We start from the raw sequence: 17,662 nt of genomic DNA on the forward strand, positions 1-17,662 counted from the left end.
TACTGACTTTAATTTGCATTATATGTAAAAAGCAGACCATGTTAGCAATTACAATGCCACAAGCACCATTTGATAGTTTGGGGTGGGGGAAAAATATTGTCAGGGGATCGTTTGCATTCTGAGATTTGCCTTAAGATTTCAATGGAAAGGTGGCACCTGTCAATGCATCACTATTGCATTGATGTTGCAACCTGGTTGTTTTGGAGGATAAATATTGACTTGGGTCTGAAGGAATGAAGCCATCACAGAATAAGTTGATTTGCATTAATTTCTAATGTCCTGGCACCATTTCTTGCTGCAGTATAGTTAAGCACTTCATGGTGTATTCAACCTATGCCATATCTTATTGCAAAACCAGCGAGCTCATGCCAAATGGAGTCATGACCCATCGATCTGAATTAAACTTAAGGCCCTGCCCCAGTTAGGCGTTTTTAAGGCGACTGCCGGCAACTGTCATAGTCGTAGCAGGTCGCTGTAAAATCGGTGACTGGACCCCCCCCACGACAATGTCTACGACAAACTACAACAACCTACCACCTAGTTGACGTCAAGCTACGGCAAGCTACCAAAAAACGGTGACCCAATCATCGCAAGTAGAACGTCCACCTACGACCGCACCTATGACAACCTACCACCACAGAGGCGACAACCGAAGTGAACCTACGTCCACCCGCGACAAGCTAGGACCCTGAAGACTGAAGACAACTGAAGACAATTCACGTTTCACCCACTTTCCCTATAAAAAGGGGTGTACGGTAGGGTTTCCAATCATTCTGCATCATGACTATTTGAAAGTGATGCCATGAGAAACTACTCTGAAATACAATCACCATACATCAATTTTCCGTCAAAATGTCAAGAATTTCCTTTATTGATATACAAACAACATTTTTTAAAAGGTTGATAAGAACATACAACAGTGCATTCAAAAATATTGTAATAAACTTCAATAAATTTCAATAAACTTCAAACTTTAAAATTCAAACTTTAAACAGCATACAAGAGCAAAAACATACAAAACCTAACATCATTTATGACACATTACACTGATGGATAATCAGATCAAGTCCACACTTGGAATTCGCCAAAGTCAGCACCGGCGACAACCTTAATCACCTGGCGACAACCTGGCGACAACCTACTTCACCAGGCGACAACCTGGCGATGACCTACGACAGCGCCCACGTCAAGAGACGTCAAGCTACGCTCATTGGCGTCAAACCAACAGTCGCCGAAAAATGTCAAGCCTTCACAAAATCCAGCAACGACCAGAAAAACGCTACGACTCTTTGGGGACTACTCACGACCATGCCCAAGACACCCCGGCGACCGTGCGGCGACAGCCTAGTTGCCTGTAGTCACCTAAAAAATCGCCGAATTGGGACAGGGCCTTTATGTATCTTTTCTTGTCTGTATCGTATTTAAATTTGCTCATTCCCTAATACTAGCTGGGTTTAGTATGGCCATGGTAATGATGTATTTCTAAACAAATTTTTGCTATTGCTTTAGTTTTAGAAAGCTTACACAAGAGATTATCAAATTCATTCAGAATAAAATTCAGCTGATGGCAAATAATTTTTGCATGTTCATGTGTTTGGGATTTTCAACATTTCTGGTAAATATCCACTTCAATTTTGAATTCCTTGTGACAAAAGATTTGAGAGAGCAAATTGGAATAAACTGTTGTGGATAACCAGAGATCAGACATGTCAGAACTGGCACAGTTGATAACACTTGGGTTTGAGTCAAAAGGCCGAATGCAATTCCAAAGACTCCTGAACATTCAGACTGGCAGCACTAAGGATGTTGACCACTCTGGAAGTGATTTCCCACAAACCTATTTTGAAGACGAGCAGGGTGGTGTCCTGTGCAATGTTTATTTTCCAAACCATATCATATCTGGCCATTATCGCATTGCAGTCTGTGGGAGTTTTGCTCCCTGCAAATTCACTGCCCCATTTCCCATGTTACTACAGTGTTTCCACATCAAAAGTTCTTAATTGGCTATAATGTAAACCTGAAAACAATGTGAAAGTCCCTCTGTAAATGCAAAACTTTCTTTTGAAGTGGCTCGTGTCCTCTCAAATACAAAGTAAAAACTCAGCAAGTCAGACTATCAGCTTCCCAGCATCTTTTATTTTAATTTTCCTTCCAAAATCCATTTGTTAGTTGAATCACTTGAATAACGACTTTGTTTTCCCTTGACTTTTGCATAGTTAATTTGCAGAGGAGCAGTTTTTTTTTAGACAACAAATGTCAAGAGCAAGATTCGGTAACATTTCACTGCAAAAGCCAAATATAGGGAGTCTAGTGTCCCTTGTGGCAAGTGAATACCTTTAAAGCTATTAACATAAACTGCCGAAGATAGACACAAAATGCTGGAGTAACTCAGCGGGGCAGGCAGCATCTCTGGAGAGAAGGAATAGATGATGTTTAGGTCTCGCCCTGCCTGCCCTGCTCATTTACTCCAGCATTTTGTGTCCATCTTCAGTGTAAACCAGCAGCTGTAGTTCATTCCTAAACATAAACTGCCGGCATTGTGCAATAAACCTGTTTTTCTTTGATTGCAACCTTATGACGACTGAACAAATTTTCATTCCTTTTCCATTTGGAGATCACAAGTTAAAATTATAGAAGGCTATTTTGATAGAATTTGATTAATGAATGCTGAACAGCTGGTGTTTCTATGGAAGACTTCAGAGCAAGAGGTAACCTTCTTGTAGATGCCTCTACCTTACATGGAAACTAGTTTCAATAATTTAAATTCATCATTAAATACTTTCTGATGCAAAATGTTCTCTTGAAAAGGGCCCTGCTTTTTATGCACATGAAAGATCATGTTCACAGCCACTATGCCATTGTCAGCATTGTTCTAAAACTAGTATATTACTGTGACGATAAAGGTGCCTACATGTACATCTGACTTCTTTTGCTCTTGATAATACCAGTGGAAATTAACAAACATTTTTACTCCTGTCAATTAGAGTAATAGAGAGATGCAGTGTGGAAACAGGCCCTTCAGCCCAACTTGCCCACACCGGCCAACAATGTCCCAGCTACACTAGTCCCACTTGCCTACGCTAGGTTCACATCCCTCCAAACCTGTCCTATCCATGTACCTGTCTAACTGTTTCTTAACTGATGGGATAGTCCCAGCCTCAACTACCTCCACTGGCAGCTTGTTCCATACACCCATCACCCTGTGTGTGCAAAAGTTATCCCTCAAATTCCTTGCACCTGCACTCCTAGATTCCTTTGTTCGACAACGCACCCCAGAGGTCTACCATTTACTGGTTAGGTCCTGCCCTTGTTAGACGTCCCAAAATGCAACACCTCACACTTTTTGTATAAAGTTGTCACTGGCATTTACATAGAAACATAGAAAATAGGTGCAGGAGGAGGCCATTTGGCCCTTTGAGCCAGCACCACCATTCATTGTGATCATGGCTGATCATCTACAATCAGTAACCTGTGCCTGCCTTCTCCCCATATCCCCTGATTTTACTAGTCCCTAGAGCTCTATCTAATGCTCTTTTAAATTCATCCAGTGAATTGTCCTCCACTACCATCCGTGACAGAAAATTCCACAAATTCACAATTTTGGGTGAAAAAGTTTTTTCTCACCTCAGTTTTAAACGGCCTCCCCTTTATTCTTAGACTGTGGCCCCTGGTTCTGGACTCCCCCAACATTGGGAACATTTTTTCTGCATCTAGCTTGTCCAGGTCATTTCATAATTTTATATGTCTCTATAAAATCCCCTCTCATCCTTCTAAACTTCAGTGCATACAAGCCCAATCTTTCCAATCTTTCCTCGTATGACAGTCCCGCCATCCCAGGGATTAACCTCATGAACCTACGCTGCACTGCCTCAATAGCAAGAATGTCCTTCCTCAAATTATGAGATCAGCCATGATCTCATTGAATGGTGGTGCTGGCTCAAAGGGCTGAATGGCCTACTCCTGCACCTATTGTCTATTGTCTATTAACTGCACACAATACTCCAGATGTGGTCTCACCAGGGCCCTATACAACTGCAGAAGGACCTCTTTATTCCTATACTCAAATCCTCTCATTATGAAACTCCTATACTCAAATCCTCTCATTACTATCCATTCCTAGTTATCCCTGAGAACACGGTGATGGTAGCCTTGAACTGTCTGATGGATAAGATATTCAATGGGGAGTCTCAGTTTAGACACTATCCTTGACTCTCTAGTTTTCATTGCTGAAGAAACTATGATGAGCAGCAGCAATGCATCTTATAGATATTTTCTTCAGGCCTTTGTTTTGCCTGTCCCGCTGAGTTTCTTCAGCATTTTGTGTCTATCTTTGGTGTAACCCAGCATCTGCAGTTCTTTACTCTACAACCTTTCGTCTCTTTTGCCAGTGCAGAGACTGCTCAGCATTATAAAAACACTTGTAATTCAACAAAGCAAGGATGCTACTCACTGCAGGTATGACATTGCTGCACTAGCATAGAATATGAAGGGAAGGCAGAGCAGAATGGAGCTGTATGAGTCCTCTGCTCCCACTGCAGCCAACTCAGCCTACACCTTTGCCATTGCACCTGGTTGGCTATTAAAGGGAAATGTCTATTGGAGTTTAGGGGCCTGTCAGAGGCGCTGTTCTGCAATCATCAGCTTAGAATTAGTAGGTTGATGTTTTCCCTGAGTGCAATTTAAAATCAATAGTTAATAGTCAAGTTTATTTGTCACATACACATAAATGTGCAGTGAAATGAAAGATTACCCACATTCCAACAATAAGAGCAATAAAAATAAGCAATAACACACACAATCATAAACCAACACCAAACAAAAAGAAACATCCATCACAGTGAATCTCCTCCAGTCACCTCCTCACAGTGATGGAAGGCCAGAATGTCTTCTCTTCCCCTGCCGTCTTCTCCCACGGTCTGGCTGTTGAACTTGCCATGTTCCAGGCCGCGCCGGACGGTGAAAGGTCTGCAGCTGGCCGACCCAAGCCCCGCGATTCAGGGCGGGTGAAGACGCCGCTGCCGCTGCACGTCGGGGAGGTTGGGGCTCCCGACATTGAAGCCCCCGCCAGGCGGAGAAAATCCCGCGGCCTATTTCAGGCCGCGCCGGACGGTGAAAGGTCCGCGGCGGTCCGACCCAAGCCCCGCGATTCGGGGCGGGCGAACACGCTGCCGGAGCTCCCGATGTCTGGCCCCGCCCTGGGCGGGGCCTGCGAGTTTCCGACATCCACGCGAGCTTCCGACATCCACGGCGTGAACGGAGACACGGCCCAGAAACAAAAGGTCGCGTCTCCGTTCGAAAGAGACAATTTTACATTTAGATTTACCGTTCCCACCCCCCCCCCCCCCCCCCCATAGTACACAACCCCAAAAAGCTACATCACATTTACACTACAATCAAGACAAAAAAACAACATAAAAACACAAAGACAGACGGACTGCAGGTAAGCCGCAGCTGCTGATCGGCACTCTTGCTGATTTTTGATCTCTCGATAGGATGCGCAACACTATTTGCAGGCAAGGCTGAACAGCAATAACTGCACCTTCTGTTTTTAACAACATCTGCCCACAAGGAGGGATCTTATCTAGCATTTTAGTTAAAAAGTGAACAAGAACCAGTTAATCTTTAACCCATTTAATGTTATGAGTTGACATTGTAAATTTTACGATACTTCCAAGAATTCCATTGCCGCAGTAGATTCCATTCCATTGTCCATTCCAAGTGTCCACCGTCATTGGTGGTAATTGATGGTTTGGTTCATAATGGTGCCTGAATGTTTATTATGGAACCTTATCATGGAACAGATCAGATTGTAAAGAAGAATTTCAGCAATTATTGGTAAGGTAGGGCAAGGCTAAACAAAAATATCAGTTAAAGATATAGGAAGCTTGATTTATCCATTGACCTACTTGTCTTTTGCTATAATTACAGTGAAATAACTAGCAGAAGAAAGGAAGGGCAGTTACGTTTTTTGCAATTTACCAGGTAGTACAATAAGAGTTTCTCGTATTCAACTAAAAATAGAATTATCAGCTGAAGAACGGCAACAGTATGGTTGCTATGTTGTACTGTTCTTCCACTATGACCTTGCAAGAATTTCCTCCAGTTTACTCTATTTATGATACTGGTAGATTTTGAAACTCTGCTGTATTATGGATTGTTTTACAGATTAAACAAAATAATTTACTGCCATGTAAGCAGCTTTAGATCCACTGTGGGAATGTAATCTGAGCAGTTTTTGTTCAGCAGTACACCTATTTGCTTTGCTGACCTAAAAAATAATGAGAACAAAAATTTGAATTGCACTTCTCTAGTATACGATATCACAATGGTTTTAAGGGAGAACTACCAAATAAAATTTGTAACTGAGGCATAATAACAAGGAGGCAGGAGCAAAGGAACAAGGTGTGGTTGGATTCCAGGAAGCTTAAGGCAAAGTCCCACTGTTGTATTTCTGAGAGAAGTAGAAATGGAGGAGCTTTGAGAGAGAGAAGAATTAGGTTGCTGAAAGGTTTGAATGTTGAGATTTTAACATTGCTGGAACACGAGTGCCCAGTGGACATGAGCGAGCACTGACATGAAGAAAGAATGCAACTTAGAACATGGACTGCAAAATAAGTTTACGGAAGATATAGAGTGATAGGATTAAGAATAAGGGGTAGGCCATTTAGGACTGAGATGAGGAAAAACTTTTTCACCCAGAGAGTTGTGAATCAGTGGAATTCTCTGCTACAGAAGGCAGTGGAGGCCAATTCACTGGATGTTTTCAAGAGAGATTTAGCTCTTGGGGCTAAAGGAATCATGGGATGTGGGGAAAAAGCAGGATTTTAGATGATCAGCTTGATCATATTGAATGGCGGTGCTGGCTCGAAGGGCCGAATAGCCTACTCTTGCACCTATTTTTCTATGTTTCTAGGATTAGTTGGTTTCAAAGTAATGAAGGAATGCATGAGCATTTCGACTGATTGATTCAAAGTAGAGATTAGATGGTGGATGGTCTGGGTGATGGAGTAGTATTATAACATTCTGTATTGTCTACTTCACAATGGCTAGGGAGTGACACATAATCAAGGCTGGGGGACAGTAGTAGTGCTGGGACTCGAAGTTGATGAATCGTGGCCCTCCCAGCATTTGTTTGGAGGCAGTGCTTGTGCAACTTGTACTGGATGTGGGACAAGTACTTGGCAGATCTAAAACAGCAGGGAACTGAGCATTGAGCTGGGAGTTGTAAGCATACTTATGAGACTGAGCCTTTGTTTGAAAATACAGAGAATTAATTCAGTACCTATGGAGAGAAACGTAGTTAATGGTTCAGATCAAAGTTTTAAAAATAATTTCAAAAAGGCAAAGGAATGTGGTGAGAATTGATTTCTGATAAGGTGGATTTACTGTTTAGGCTGGAGGAGGCTGCTCATGGGAAGATAGATGTTCTGCAGGGTCGAAGGATTTCCTTTGGTGGATTTTGTGGTGGAACAGAAACAACCCCTCTGTTGTTCGGGACTAAATTAAGGTTGTATGAGGGATGGTTTGTGTGGAATATATCCAGAAATGAAGTGAAAGACAATTTGGAAAATTCATAATTACTCAGCACAATACAGAAGTCTGTTTACACTAAAGGATGGAGTGATGCAAGTTTGAAAAGCAGATTGAATAAGTGAGCAGTGTGGAAAATTTGACTTGGCCAATATCACACCTGAAATTTCTAAAGACAATTAAGGGACAGAAAGAATTTAAGGTGGAAAGCACAGGAGAGAAAGATACTTCTGACTAAAGGAGTGGGTGTAAAGCCAAGGCAATACAGGAACTTCGGAAATCCCATGAGCTTGTAATTCATTGTGGTTTGATTGGGATGTAAAAGGATGAAGCAGAGACCTTGGTGGATCATTCAAAGTCAGAAAAGGGAGAGACAGTGAAAAGGGTAGCAAGCAGTGAGTTTGAAAGGACATTGGGGATTGAAAAATGGAGGAAGAAGGATTGAGATGGGTATCTAGCAGGATTTTGTGAAATATGGCACTTAAAAGGGAGGTGAAGTATGTTTTTGCTGGGGGAAGGATGAAGTGGAACCGCAGATCAAGCCAACTTTGAAAGAGACTGAAAAAAGGATTAGAACACGCAAAATCAATGTTCAGTTCTGAATGTGGACCTCCAGATCTAGCTGTGATTTGAGGAATGCTAGATTTCTTGGAGATGGCGGTAATCATTGGTCAGTCTGAAAAGAGGTAGTGAATTTCACTTGGGATCAACTTAGAATAAGTGGGAACCTGAGACAGGGTGAGAAACATGGGAGTGTGCAAAAGTTAGTTTTAGTGGAACCCTGAGAAACACAAGCACAGCAGTGAAGGCCACCAGGGTAAAAGAGGCTATTGGAAATTGTTAGAGAGGAGAGCACAATTTCAACTCGGTAGGTATTCTCTTACGATTGTGGGGAAAAGTACCTGGGGAAAGGTTGGTAACGTTTTGCGTTGAATTCTTTAAGTACAAGAGAATGGCTTGAAATAAGGTTTTGAAGTAAATCAGAGATAGGGAAAGGATGAGGTAGAATAAGAGAAAGTGGATGTAAACCTCTGCATTTTCATCTGAACATTGTAGACCAAAATATTCAATACAGGGGTTATTTTCACAAACCCTGGGACAAGGTTATGTCTTAAAAGAGCAGCTATTGCTTGCTGTTGCCTTACCTGCTGAAGCCTTCCGTCTAGAATAGTGGTTTGTTCACCCTGTAGAGCTCCAAAAATATTAAGCTCTTTGTGACCTTATGCATCAACTAGGAATAAAAACAAACATCAAGAGCAATTGGTGTTTTTAGTTCTTGCTCAGATTAAAAGGATTATAAACCAAGTTGTTTGTTCCCAATAGTCACTGTTGAAAAGTGTTAAAATTATAGGTTGATTTTGTGTGATCAAGTGAAGGACTATTACAAGACTGAATCGCCGAAGCAGTCTTCCAAACCACAAATTCCACATTACGGAATACCAGCAGGAACTAGCAGCACACTACCAGGAAAACTTTATACTCTATACAATGGTGATTATAGCATAGAAGGTGTTAGTAACTTTCAATTTGATAACACACACATTGGGCCTCACCATGTGAGTTTGCAAAGTATTTTGAGCAGTTAATGATAGGTATTTATATAAACTGAAGAATTTGGGGATTTTTCATTATCTGGCATTTAATCCCTGTGTTGATGCTAAGTTATTGTTTTAACTAAAATATTTAACTACATGAGGCACAGTGGTGCAGCTGGCAGTGTAGCTGCATCACGGGATATGGGGAGAAGGCAGGGTCGGGGTACTGATTGTGGATGATCAGCCATGATCACAGTGAATGGCGGTGCTGGCTCGAAGGGCCGAATAGCCTATTCCTGGACCTATTGTCTATTGTCTCACCACGACAGACCCAGGGACGAATCCTGACCTCTGGTGATAACTGTATAGAGTTCTCCCAGTGACCACGTAAAGTTTCCTCCAGATGTGCTTGTTTGCCTTCCACATCCCAAAGGCTTGCAGGGCGCTAGACTAATTGGCGACTAAATTGCCTCTAGTATGTAAAAGTGCAGATGAATCTGTAGGGGGGTAATTTTAATGAGAAAATGGGGAGAATAACAAATGGAATCAATGTCAGTATGTTGTCAGTGGTTGGCGAGGACACGGAAGGTCGAAGATAGTCATATGGATTGGAAATAGGCTCCTCGGCCAAACTTATCCGTGCCAATGAAGATGTTCTACTTGCCCATATCCCTCTAACCTTCACTCTCCATGTACCTGTCCAGGTATCTTTGAAATGTTGTTGTCGTAGCTGTCTCAACTACCTCCTCTGGCAACTCGTTCCAAACACCCACCACCCTCTGTGGAAAAAGTTGCCCGTAAGATTCCTATTAAATCTTTCCCTTCGTACCTTAAACCTATGTCCTCTGGTTCTTGATGTCCCTACTCTAGGTAAAAGACTGTGCATTCACCCTATTATTCCCCTCTATAAGATCACCCCTCTGCTTCCTGCGCTCCAAGACATAAAGTTCTAGTCTGCCCAATCTCTCCCTACATCTCAGGGCCTTGAGTCCTGGCAACATATTTGAAAATCTTCTCTTCAATTTCTAGCTTGATGACATCCATCTTTTTTTACAAAAGTTGATATTATTTACAAAATGACAATGAAAACACCACTCTAAGGAAACATCTGCCTAAAATTGGAAATGTAGATACAAGTATCAAACCAAAACATTATTACTTTCATCTAAGTAGCACTGAAACCCTCTGTTGTGCCCAGCAGTCCCAGAAAGCGACCAAGGTGACCTTGGACACCACATGCTCCCTTTCCAGGGACACCCTAGCATGAACGAAAACTCGAAGGAGGCAGGCAGTCGCTTGAATGAAGCCCTCAGCTCCCACTGCCATGCCCCACAAATAGCCCACTTGGCCAGGACTAGCAACATGGCATCCTTCCTTCAGCTGGGTGACCAACACGCCAAATACAGCTTCGCCAACGTGTGGTACAACGGTCCCAAATTCTACATTCAATAGCTTGAATGATGAAGGCCAATGAAAGCCACCTTGACTACCCTACCTGGGACATCACTTTCAGGAAACTATGTACCTGTAATCTTTGATCCCTCTGCTCTACAACAATCGCCAGGGCACTGCCTTTCACTGTGAAGATTCTACCCTGGTTTGACTTCCCAAAATGCAACAACTCACACTTATCTGCATTAAAATCCTTTAGCCATTTCTCAGCCCACTTGCCCAGCTGATCAAAATCATGCTGTAATTTTTGATAACCGTCTTGACTATTTATGATACCACCTACTTTAGTGTCATTTGTAAACTTGCTAATCATGTTGAGCACATTCTCACCCAAATCGTTGATATAAACCATAAACAGCAATAGGCCCATCTATTTATTCCAATTTTATTGTGTGTCCCAAGTCAAGTTTTCTGACATGAGTATAGAAACATTTCAGTGACTTTGTGTTGCACATAAAATGGCCTTGTCATCTAATATATTTACATTTGTTATGATTTGTGAACGCCACCAATTCAAGTTGAGTTAGTCGTATGCACAAGTATGCTGAGATGTAGGTACAATGAAAAACTTACAGCTGCATCACGGGCATGCAGTCTCTGACAACACAAAGGCATAAATTATACATAAATTATACGTTCCACAAAACAATTTAAAAAAAGACTGCAACCAAAACCAGACATTATTGGAAAATTATACTATTAGAAAAACATGTACAAGACATTATCCTTTGCTGATGTAATATTAGGGTTACGCAGGCTGGTTCAAGAACCTGTTAGATGTCGGAAAGTGGAGTTCTTGAACTTAGTGGTGTGTGACTTCAGATCTTCTGTGCCTCCTGCCTGTCGGTAGCAGCGAGGAGAGGGCCTTAACTGGCTACGGGGATACTTGATGATAGATGCCACTGCCATCGAGCAGTGCCTCATGCAGATGCTTCCAATGGTGGGGAATGCTCTGTCCATGATGAGGACGATTAGAGTTGGTGTATTTTTGTGATAGTGCCCGTAACAATACAGTGATGCATTCTTAAAAGTTTCTTACTCTGGATTAATTTGTATTTTTAAATTTAAATGTCCAGTCCCTTAAAAACGTGGTATTTAAAATTTGAATCATTGAATATCCCCAAGTGTTTGTAAGTGTATGTATTGATAACATTTCGTTATGAGTTAACATTTGTTTGGTGTTTAATGATATGTTTAGTCCTGTAATTTGATAACTGCAGGAGTGTGATTCAATTTGCTATTGGGTGGAATTTGTTTACAAAAGGCATTCTTAATCAACTTTAAATCTAATGTTTAATATGACACAGGGGAGGCTCAGTGGCTCAATAGAGCTGCTGCCTCACAACACCTGAGGTCAAGTTTAATCCTGACTTTGGGTGCTACCTGTGTGGAGTTTGCGCATTCTCCCTGTGACCAGGTGGGTTTTCTCCAGTTGCTTCAGTTTCCTCCACATTTCGTGATGTTTGGGTTGGTAGATTAATTAGACACTGTAAATCACTCCCAGCATAGTGATTGGTGAGTAGTAGAATCTTGAGAGTGTTAATGAAAATGTGGAGAATTAAAAGAAGGGTGGCACAGCTAATAGAGCCATTACCTTGCGATTCCAGCGACCTTGGTTCACGCCTGTCCTTGGGTGCTGTTTGTGTGGTTTCCAATTTCTCTCTGTGGCCTTGTGTGTTTCCTCTAGATGCTCCAGTTTCCTCCCATGGCCCATAGACCTGGGGGTTGATATATCAATTGCCCATCAGCTCCATTTCATCCATCTCCATATTTCCCTGTATCCTTGCGACTTTTCTTATATCCCATTTAATTTTATTTGCTGCTAACCTACACGAAGGAGCCATTTACAGTAGTTACTTAACTTGTCAGTTCATTTTTGGATGTGGGAGGAAACAAGTGCACCGAAGGAAACCCACATAATAATGGAGATCGCAACCAAGGTGAAATTGTAACTGGCCTATTGTTGCTCTTACAGCTTAATGATGACGCGAAATAGTGAAGCACTCAAGTTGGAAAGTGTTATTTGCTCAACACATCATATATCCAGCATGGAAATATCTTGACTAAGATCTTCCATTGATTCTCCGAGATAAGTCGTGGATGTCACTCGCATGATATCCCATTTATTGATATGCAAGTAGTTGGAGATAAAGTGAATTCCCTATTACAAGTGGAGAAAAGAATTGCAAATTGCAGTGGGACAGAATTATTGTGCTATAAGCTCTCTTTTATTTTAATTTCACTGAAAAAGCAGTGTAGCGATGAACTTCTTGATGGTTAATCTTGTACTCTGCATGCAGAGCTATTGGTGATTATTCCACTCGTGAATTTTAACAACTGACCTTTTTTAATTTCTGCATTACTGTTTCTGTCTTTCCATCTGTACCTTTCTCGTGCGTACAAACCCCTTACTAACCCCACTCCTTCATCTTTCGTCAAAAACAAAAAAACACCTTGGTGCTTCCAATTTTTATCATCTGTCCTCAAGGTAACCGAAACTTGCAATTAAGTGATAATGGTGATACAAAAGTTGAATAAAAGTGTGAACTATTACTGAGAATCTGCTCTTTTCAATAATAGCTGTGGGTTGATTAAATTGAGCCTTTAATCTTGACGTACTTAAAACGTATGTTCAGGTACCTGCTATTATATGTTAGTTTGCTTGTTTAATTACAAGAAATATAATAAAATTAGAATTATTTTCATTGTATCTTGACAGTTATTACTTTCCTTTGTGTGAAATATTATTAAGGGTTTTAGAAAAAGTCTTGAGTAGGGGTGTCTTTATGCTTTGGAAGCAATTTGTTTTACTTGCATAGAAAAATAGAAAATAGGTGCAGGAGCTGGCCATTTGGCCCTTTGAGCCAGCACCGCCATTCATTGTGATCATGGCTGATCATCCACAATTAGTAACCCGTGCCTGCCTTCTCCCCATATCCCTTGATTCCGCTAGCCCCTAGAGCTCTATCTAACTCGCTTTTAAATTCATCCAGTGAATTGGCCTCTACTGCCTTCTGTGGCAGAGAATTCCACAAATTCACAACTCTGGGTGAAAAAGTTTTTTCTCATCTCAGTTTTAAATGGCCTCCCCATTATTCTTAGACTGTGGCCCTGGTTCCAGATTCTCCCAACATTGGGAACATTTTTACTGCATCTAGCTTGTCCAGTCCTTTTAAAATTTTATATGTTTTTATAAGATCCCCTCTCATCCTTTTAAATTCCAGTGAATAAAGTCTATTCTTTCCTCATATCACAGTCCTGCCATCCTGGGGATTAACCTTGTGAACCTACGCTGCACTGCCTCAAAGCAAGGATGTTCTTCCACAAATTAGGAGACCAAAACTGCACGCAATACTCCAGATGTGATCTCACCAGGGCCTTATACAACTGCAGAAAAACCTCTTTACTCCTATACTCAAATCCTCTCGTTATGAAGGTCAACGTTCTTCACTGTTTGCTGCACCTGCATATTTACTTTCAGTGACTGGTGTACAAGGATACCAGGTCTTGTTGCACTTGCCTTTTTCCTGATCTGACACCATTGAGATAATAATCTGCCTCCTTGTTCTTGCCAGCAAAGTGGATAACTTCACATTTATCTGCATTATATACTGCATCTGCTCTGCATCTGCCCACTCACTCAACCTGTTCAAGTCACCCTGCAACCACCTAGCATCCTCTTCGCAGTTCACACTGCCACCCAGCTTTGTGTCATCTGCAAATTTGCTAGTGTTGCTTATAATTCCATCATATAAATCATTAATATATATTGTAAATAGTTGCGTCCCCAGCACCGAGCCTTGTGGCACTCCACTCGCCACTGACTGCCATTCTAACAGGGACCTGTTTATTCCTCCTCTTTGTTTCCTGTCTACCAACCAATTATCCATGTCAATACCCTACCCCCAATGCTTATGGTTGATCTACAAACTGATGTGACCATATCCTTTTGTTGTTATAATTATACATTCATTTACTTTGATCTGCATGTATATCAAATATAGTGTAATATTATTAAGAAAATAGTTTTTTTTTAACTTGTCATGTGCAGTGAGAAACTGTTTTATGCAAATCATGGGATAGACCCAGATATCAAGTGGTGCAAAAGAGAAAATAAACAGTGTACAGAAAACAGTGTTACAGCTGCAGAGAAAGTGTAGATTAAAACAAATGCAAGGGCTGCGACAAAGTAGATTGGGATTTTATCCTTGGTGTTTGGGTTGTCCATTTAAGAGTCTCATAAAAGTGGGGAAGAACAGTTCCTGAACCTGATTGAGTTATTTCATGATTTCAGGCATTTCTACCTCTGCTTAATGGGAGAGAGGAGAAAAAAGTGTGACCCGTATGTGAGTGGTCTTTGATTATGCTGTCTGCTTTCCTGAGGCTGGTTCCAGTATACATTAGGCTGATGGCAGGGGAGTGCTGTTTTTGCGTGATGGCCTGGGGTGCATTCATAACATTCTGTGCGAACTTCCTGACTTTGGCAAAGCAGTTGCTCTACCAAGCTGTGATGCATTTAGATAAGATGCTTTTTAGGGTACATCTGTAGAAACTGGTAGGAATCATTGGAGACATACTGGATTTCCTTAACCTTCTGAAGAAGTGTTTCCTTGGTGGTAACTTCATTGTGGTCTACCGTGATAATTACACCTGGGAACTTGAAGCTCTCGGCCATCTCCACTTCAGCATCAAGAATGCAGATTTGTATGCGTACTCGTTTCCTGAAATCAATAACAAGCTCCTACGTCTTGCTGACATTGAGGGAAAGGTAGTTAACACCATGTTATTAAGCGCTCTATCCCCTTCCTGTACTCTGTTTTGTCATGATTGGCCCACTACAGTGATGTCATCTGTAAATTTATTATCATGGAGAATTATCGTGAAGGATGTTTTGCCACCTGATCGTGCTGTTTATGGTCTTTGGGCCAAGAAGTCAAAGATCCAGTTGCAGGCGCTGGTGGGGTTAGAGTGCTGCTCTGGAGATGAGTTTGGTTGGAATTATTGTGTTGAGATGGAGCTGTCATCAATAAAAAGGAGTCAGAGTGTCCTTGTCCAGATGTTCCAGCAATGTGTACAGGGCCAAATTCATGGCGCCTGTTGCAGTAGGAGGTGAATTGCAGTGGATCAAGGCTATTTTGAAGGCTGGAGGTGAAATTCAGTCTATCAGTGATCAGTCTATCAAAGCACTTCATGCTGGTGGATGTTAGACTGGGGGGTTGTCATTAAACCACACTACTTTGTTATCCTTTGGCACTGGGATGTTGGTGGGAACCTCTGATTAATATAAGGACAAAGCAGGTGGGAACCTCTGATTAAAATAAGGTGAGGTTAAAGATGTTCATGAATACTCCTGCCAGCTGATCTGTGCAGATTCTGAGGACAATTTAATAATTTTATTTGATATGAGATATTTACCTGGTTTAAAAGTACTTGCGTCAGAAGAGAAGCAGGAAAAACTGACCACCTTTCAAATGAGTGCAAGGATAAACTTGTTTGTACAAATTGTTTTTTCTTTATTTCTGCAAATGAAAATCATGCGCTACCATGCTTTAATTCATTTTGCACATTTCGGGTCACTCTTTTAAGTTTCAGTGTTTTTATGGTGGAGCTCTTTGTGCTGTTGATAGGGCAGATTTCAAGACACACCATTTTTTATTGAGGTCCACACAGTTCAGCAAGTTAGATTAGACCAAATCTAACAATGAGGTCCCTGCTGTGACACGACAAGCGGAAGAAAACCTTATCTGCCTGCACTGCTGCCTTGGTCAATATTTGACTTGTACTTCTGTGTTCCTTGATCCTCTCAACCCATTTAATGTCAATCCTCTGAACATTTAATATCTATCCCCTTACTTTGTTCCAAAAATGCTGTAGATCTACACTATTTCCTCCCATAGATTTCTTGTATATCTTTTGCCAGCCTTTTAAACATTCTGAGCTCTTTCATATCTCTCAGAACTAGTATCCATTTGGAGGCTGATGTTGTCCTCTTGCGGCTGGTCCAGATACAGTATATAAATGTTAGAGAATATAGCATGCAGTGATGCATTTAGATAGGATGCTTTCTAGGGTACATCTGTAGAAACTGGTAGGAATCATTGGAGACATACTGGATTTCCTTAACCTTCACACAGCCCAGATATGGGCTCTGCAATCCCTCTAAACATTGTATCCATGTATCTGTCTAAAATCATTTTAAACATTGCTATTGTATCCGTATCTACAGCTTCCTTTGGCAGTTTGTTTCACAAGTGTATCACCCTCTGTGAAGAATTTATCCCTCAGATCTCAATTCTTTCCCCTCTCATGTTAAACCCATGCACTCTAGGTCTGGGCTCTACCCTGGGAAAAATACATAACCATTCACCGTGTCTATGCTTCTCATGGCGTTGTATATCTGCAGAAGGTTACCCATCTGCCTCCTACATACTAAGGAAAAAAGTCCCAGCCTCCTGAGCCTTGGTAACATTTCCTTCCTTTAACCATTTTTTTAATAGGTAAAAGATTGATAAATAAACGGTCAGTGAGAAACTGTTTTCACTGGTAGGCTGGTATTAGCCAGAATAGGGTGGTATTAACCAAGAGACTCAAATTTTAAGTGCTTAATCTGACATTTATGTCAGGCGCCTGGGTTTTGTTTTTGGTGCAAGTGTAATATTTGGAAAGACCTTCATAGTTTTAGAAGCAGTCATGAGCAGTCATCTGTACATTACAGATTTGATGGAGTTTTGACTGATTTTTAAAATTTTCAATCTTCACCCTAGTTCTCAGTTCTGAAAGGGTGGATCAAATGACTAGGACGTACAATGATATTGACATGGTCACACACCTTCTGGCTGAGGTAAGCAATTTAACCTGTCTTTTCATTGGTTAGAACTCAGTAATAAGCATTAACATTTGACAGCCCTGCAGTTTGTTTTGAAGTTGCATTTTTATGTTACTGTGGAAAATAAGAGCAAAAAAAACAACTCCTGAAGGAACTCGGCGTGCCAGGCAATACCTGTAAAGGTAATGGCCAGATGACGTTTCAGGTTTCAAAAATTCAATGCTCATATCATTAGGTTATCGGCTGAGGTTCTGTTCTTCCAGTTTTCGAATGAACGAAATATTGTCTGTGAGCTAATATAAGAACTATTTCCAATTTA

At 41.2% G+C, this 17,662-nt stretch overlaps 1 protein-coding gene across 2 annotated transcripts in view; it reads left to right on the plus strand.

The window, feature by feature from the left end:
- The window catches only part of trak2 (trafficking protein, kinesin binding 2), a 76,428-nt gene that overhangs the window by 18,783 nt on the left and 39,983 nt on the right, over positions 1-17,662 (plus strand). For both annotated transcript variants that reach the window (XM_078403639.1, XM_078403638.1), the window contains one exon: positions 17,282-17,358. In XM_078403639.1, coding sequence (XP_078259765.1) covers positions 17,282-17,358 — 77 coding nt within the window. The remainder of the gene's footprint in view (positions 1-17,281; positions 17,359-17,662) is intronic.

This window comes from Rhinoraja longicauda, chromosome 8 (assembly GCF_053455715.1).
Source record: "Rhinoraja longicauda isolate Sanriku21f chromosome 8, sRhiLon1.1, whole genome shotgun sequence".
Taxonomy (NCBI): domain Eukaryota; kingdom Metazoa; phylum Chordata; class Chondrichthyes; order Rajiformes; family Arhynchobatidae; genus Rhinoraja; species Rhinoraja longicauda.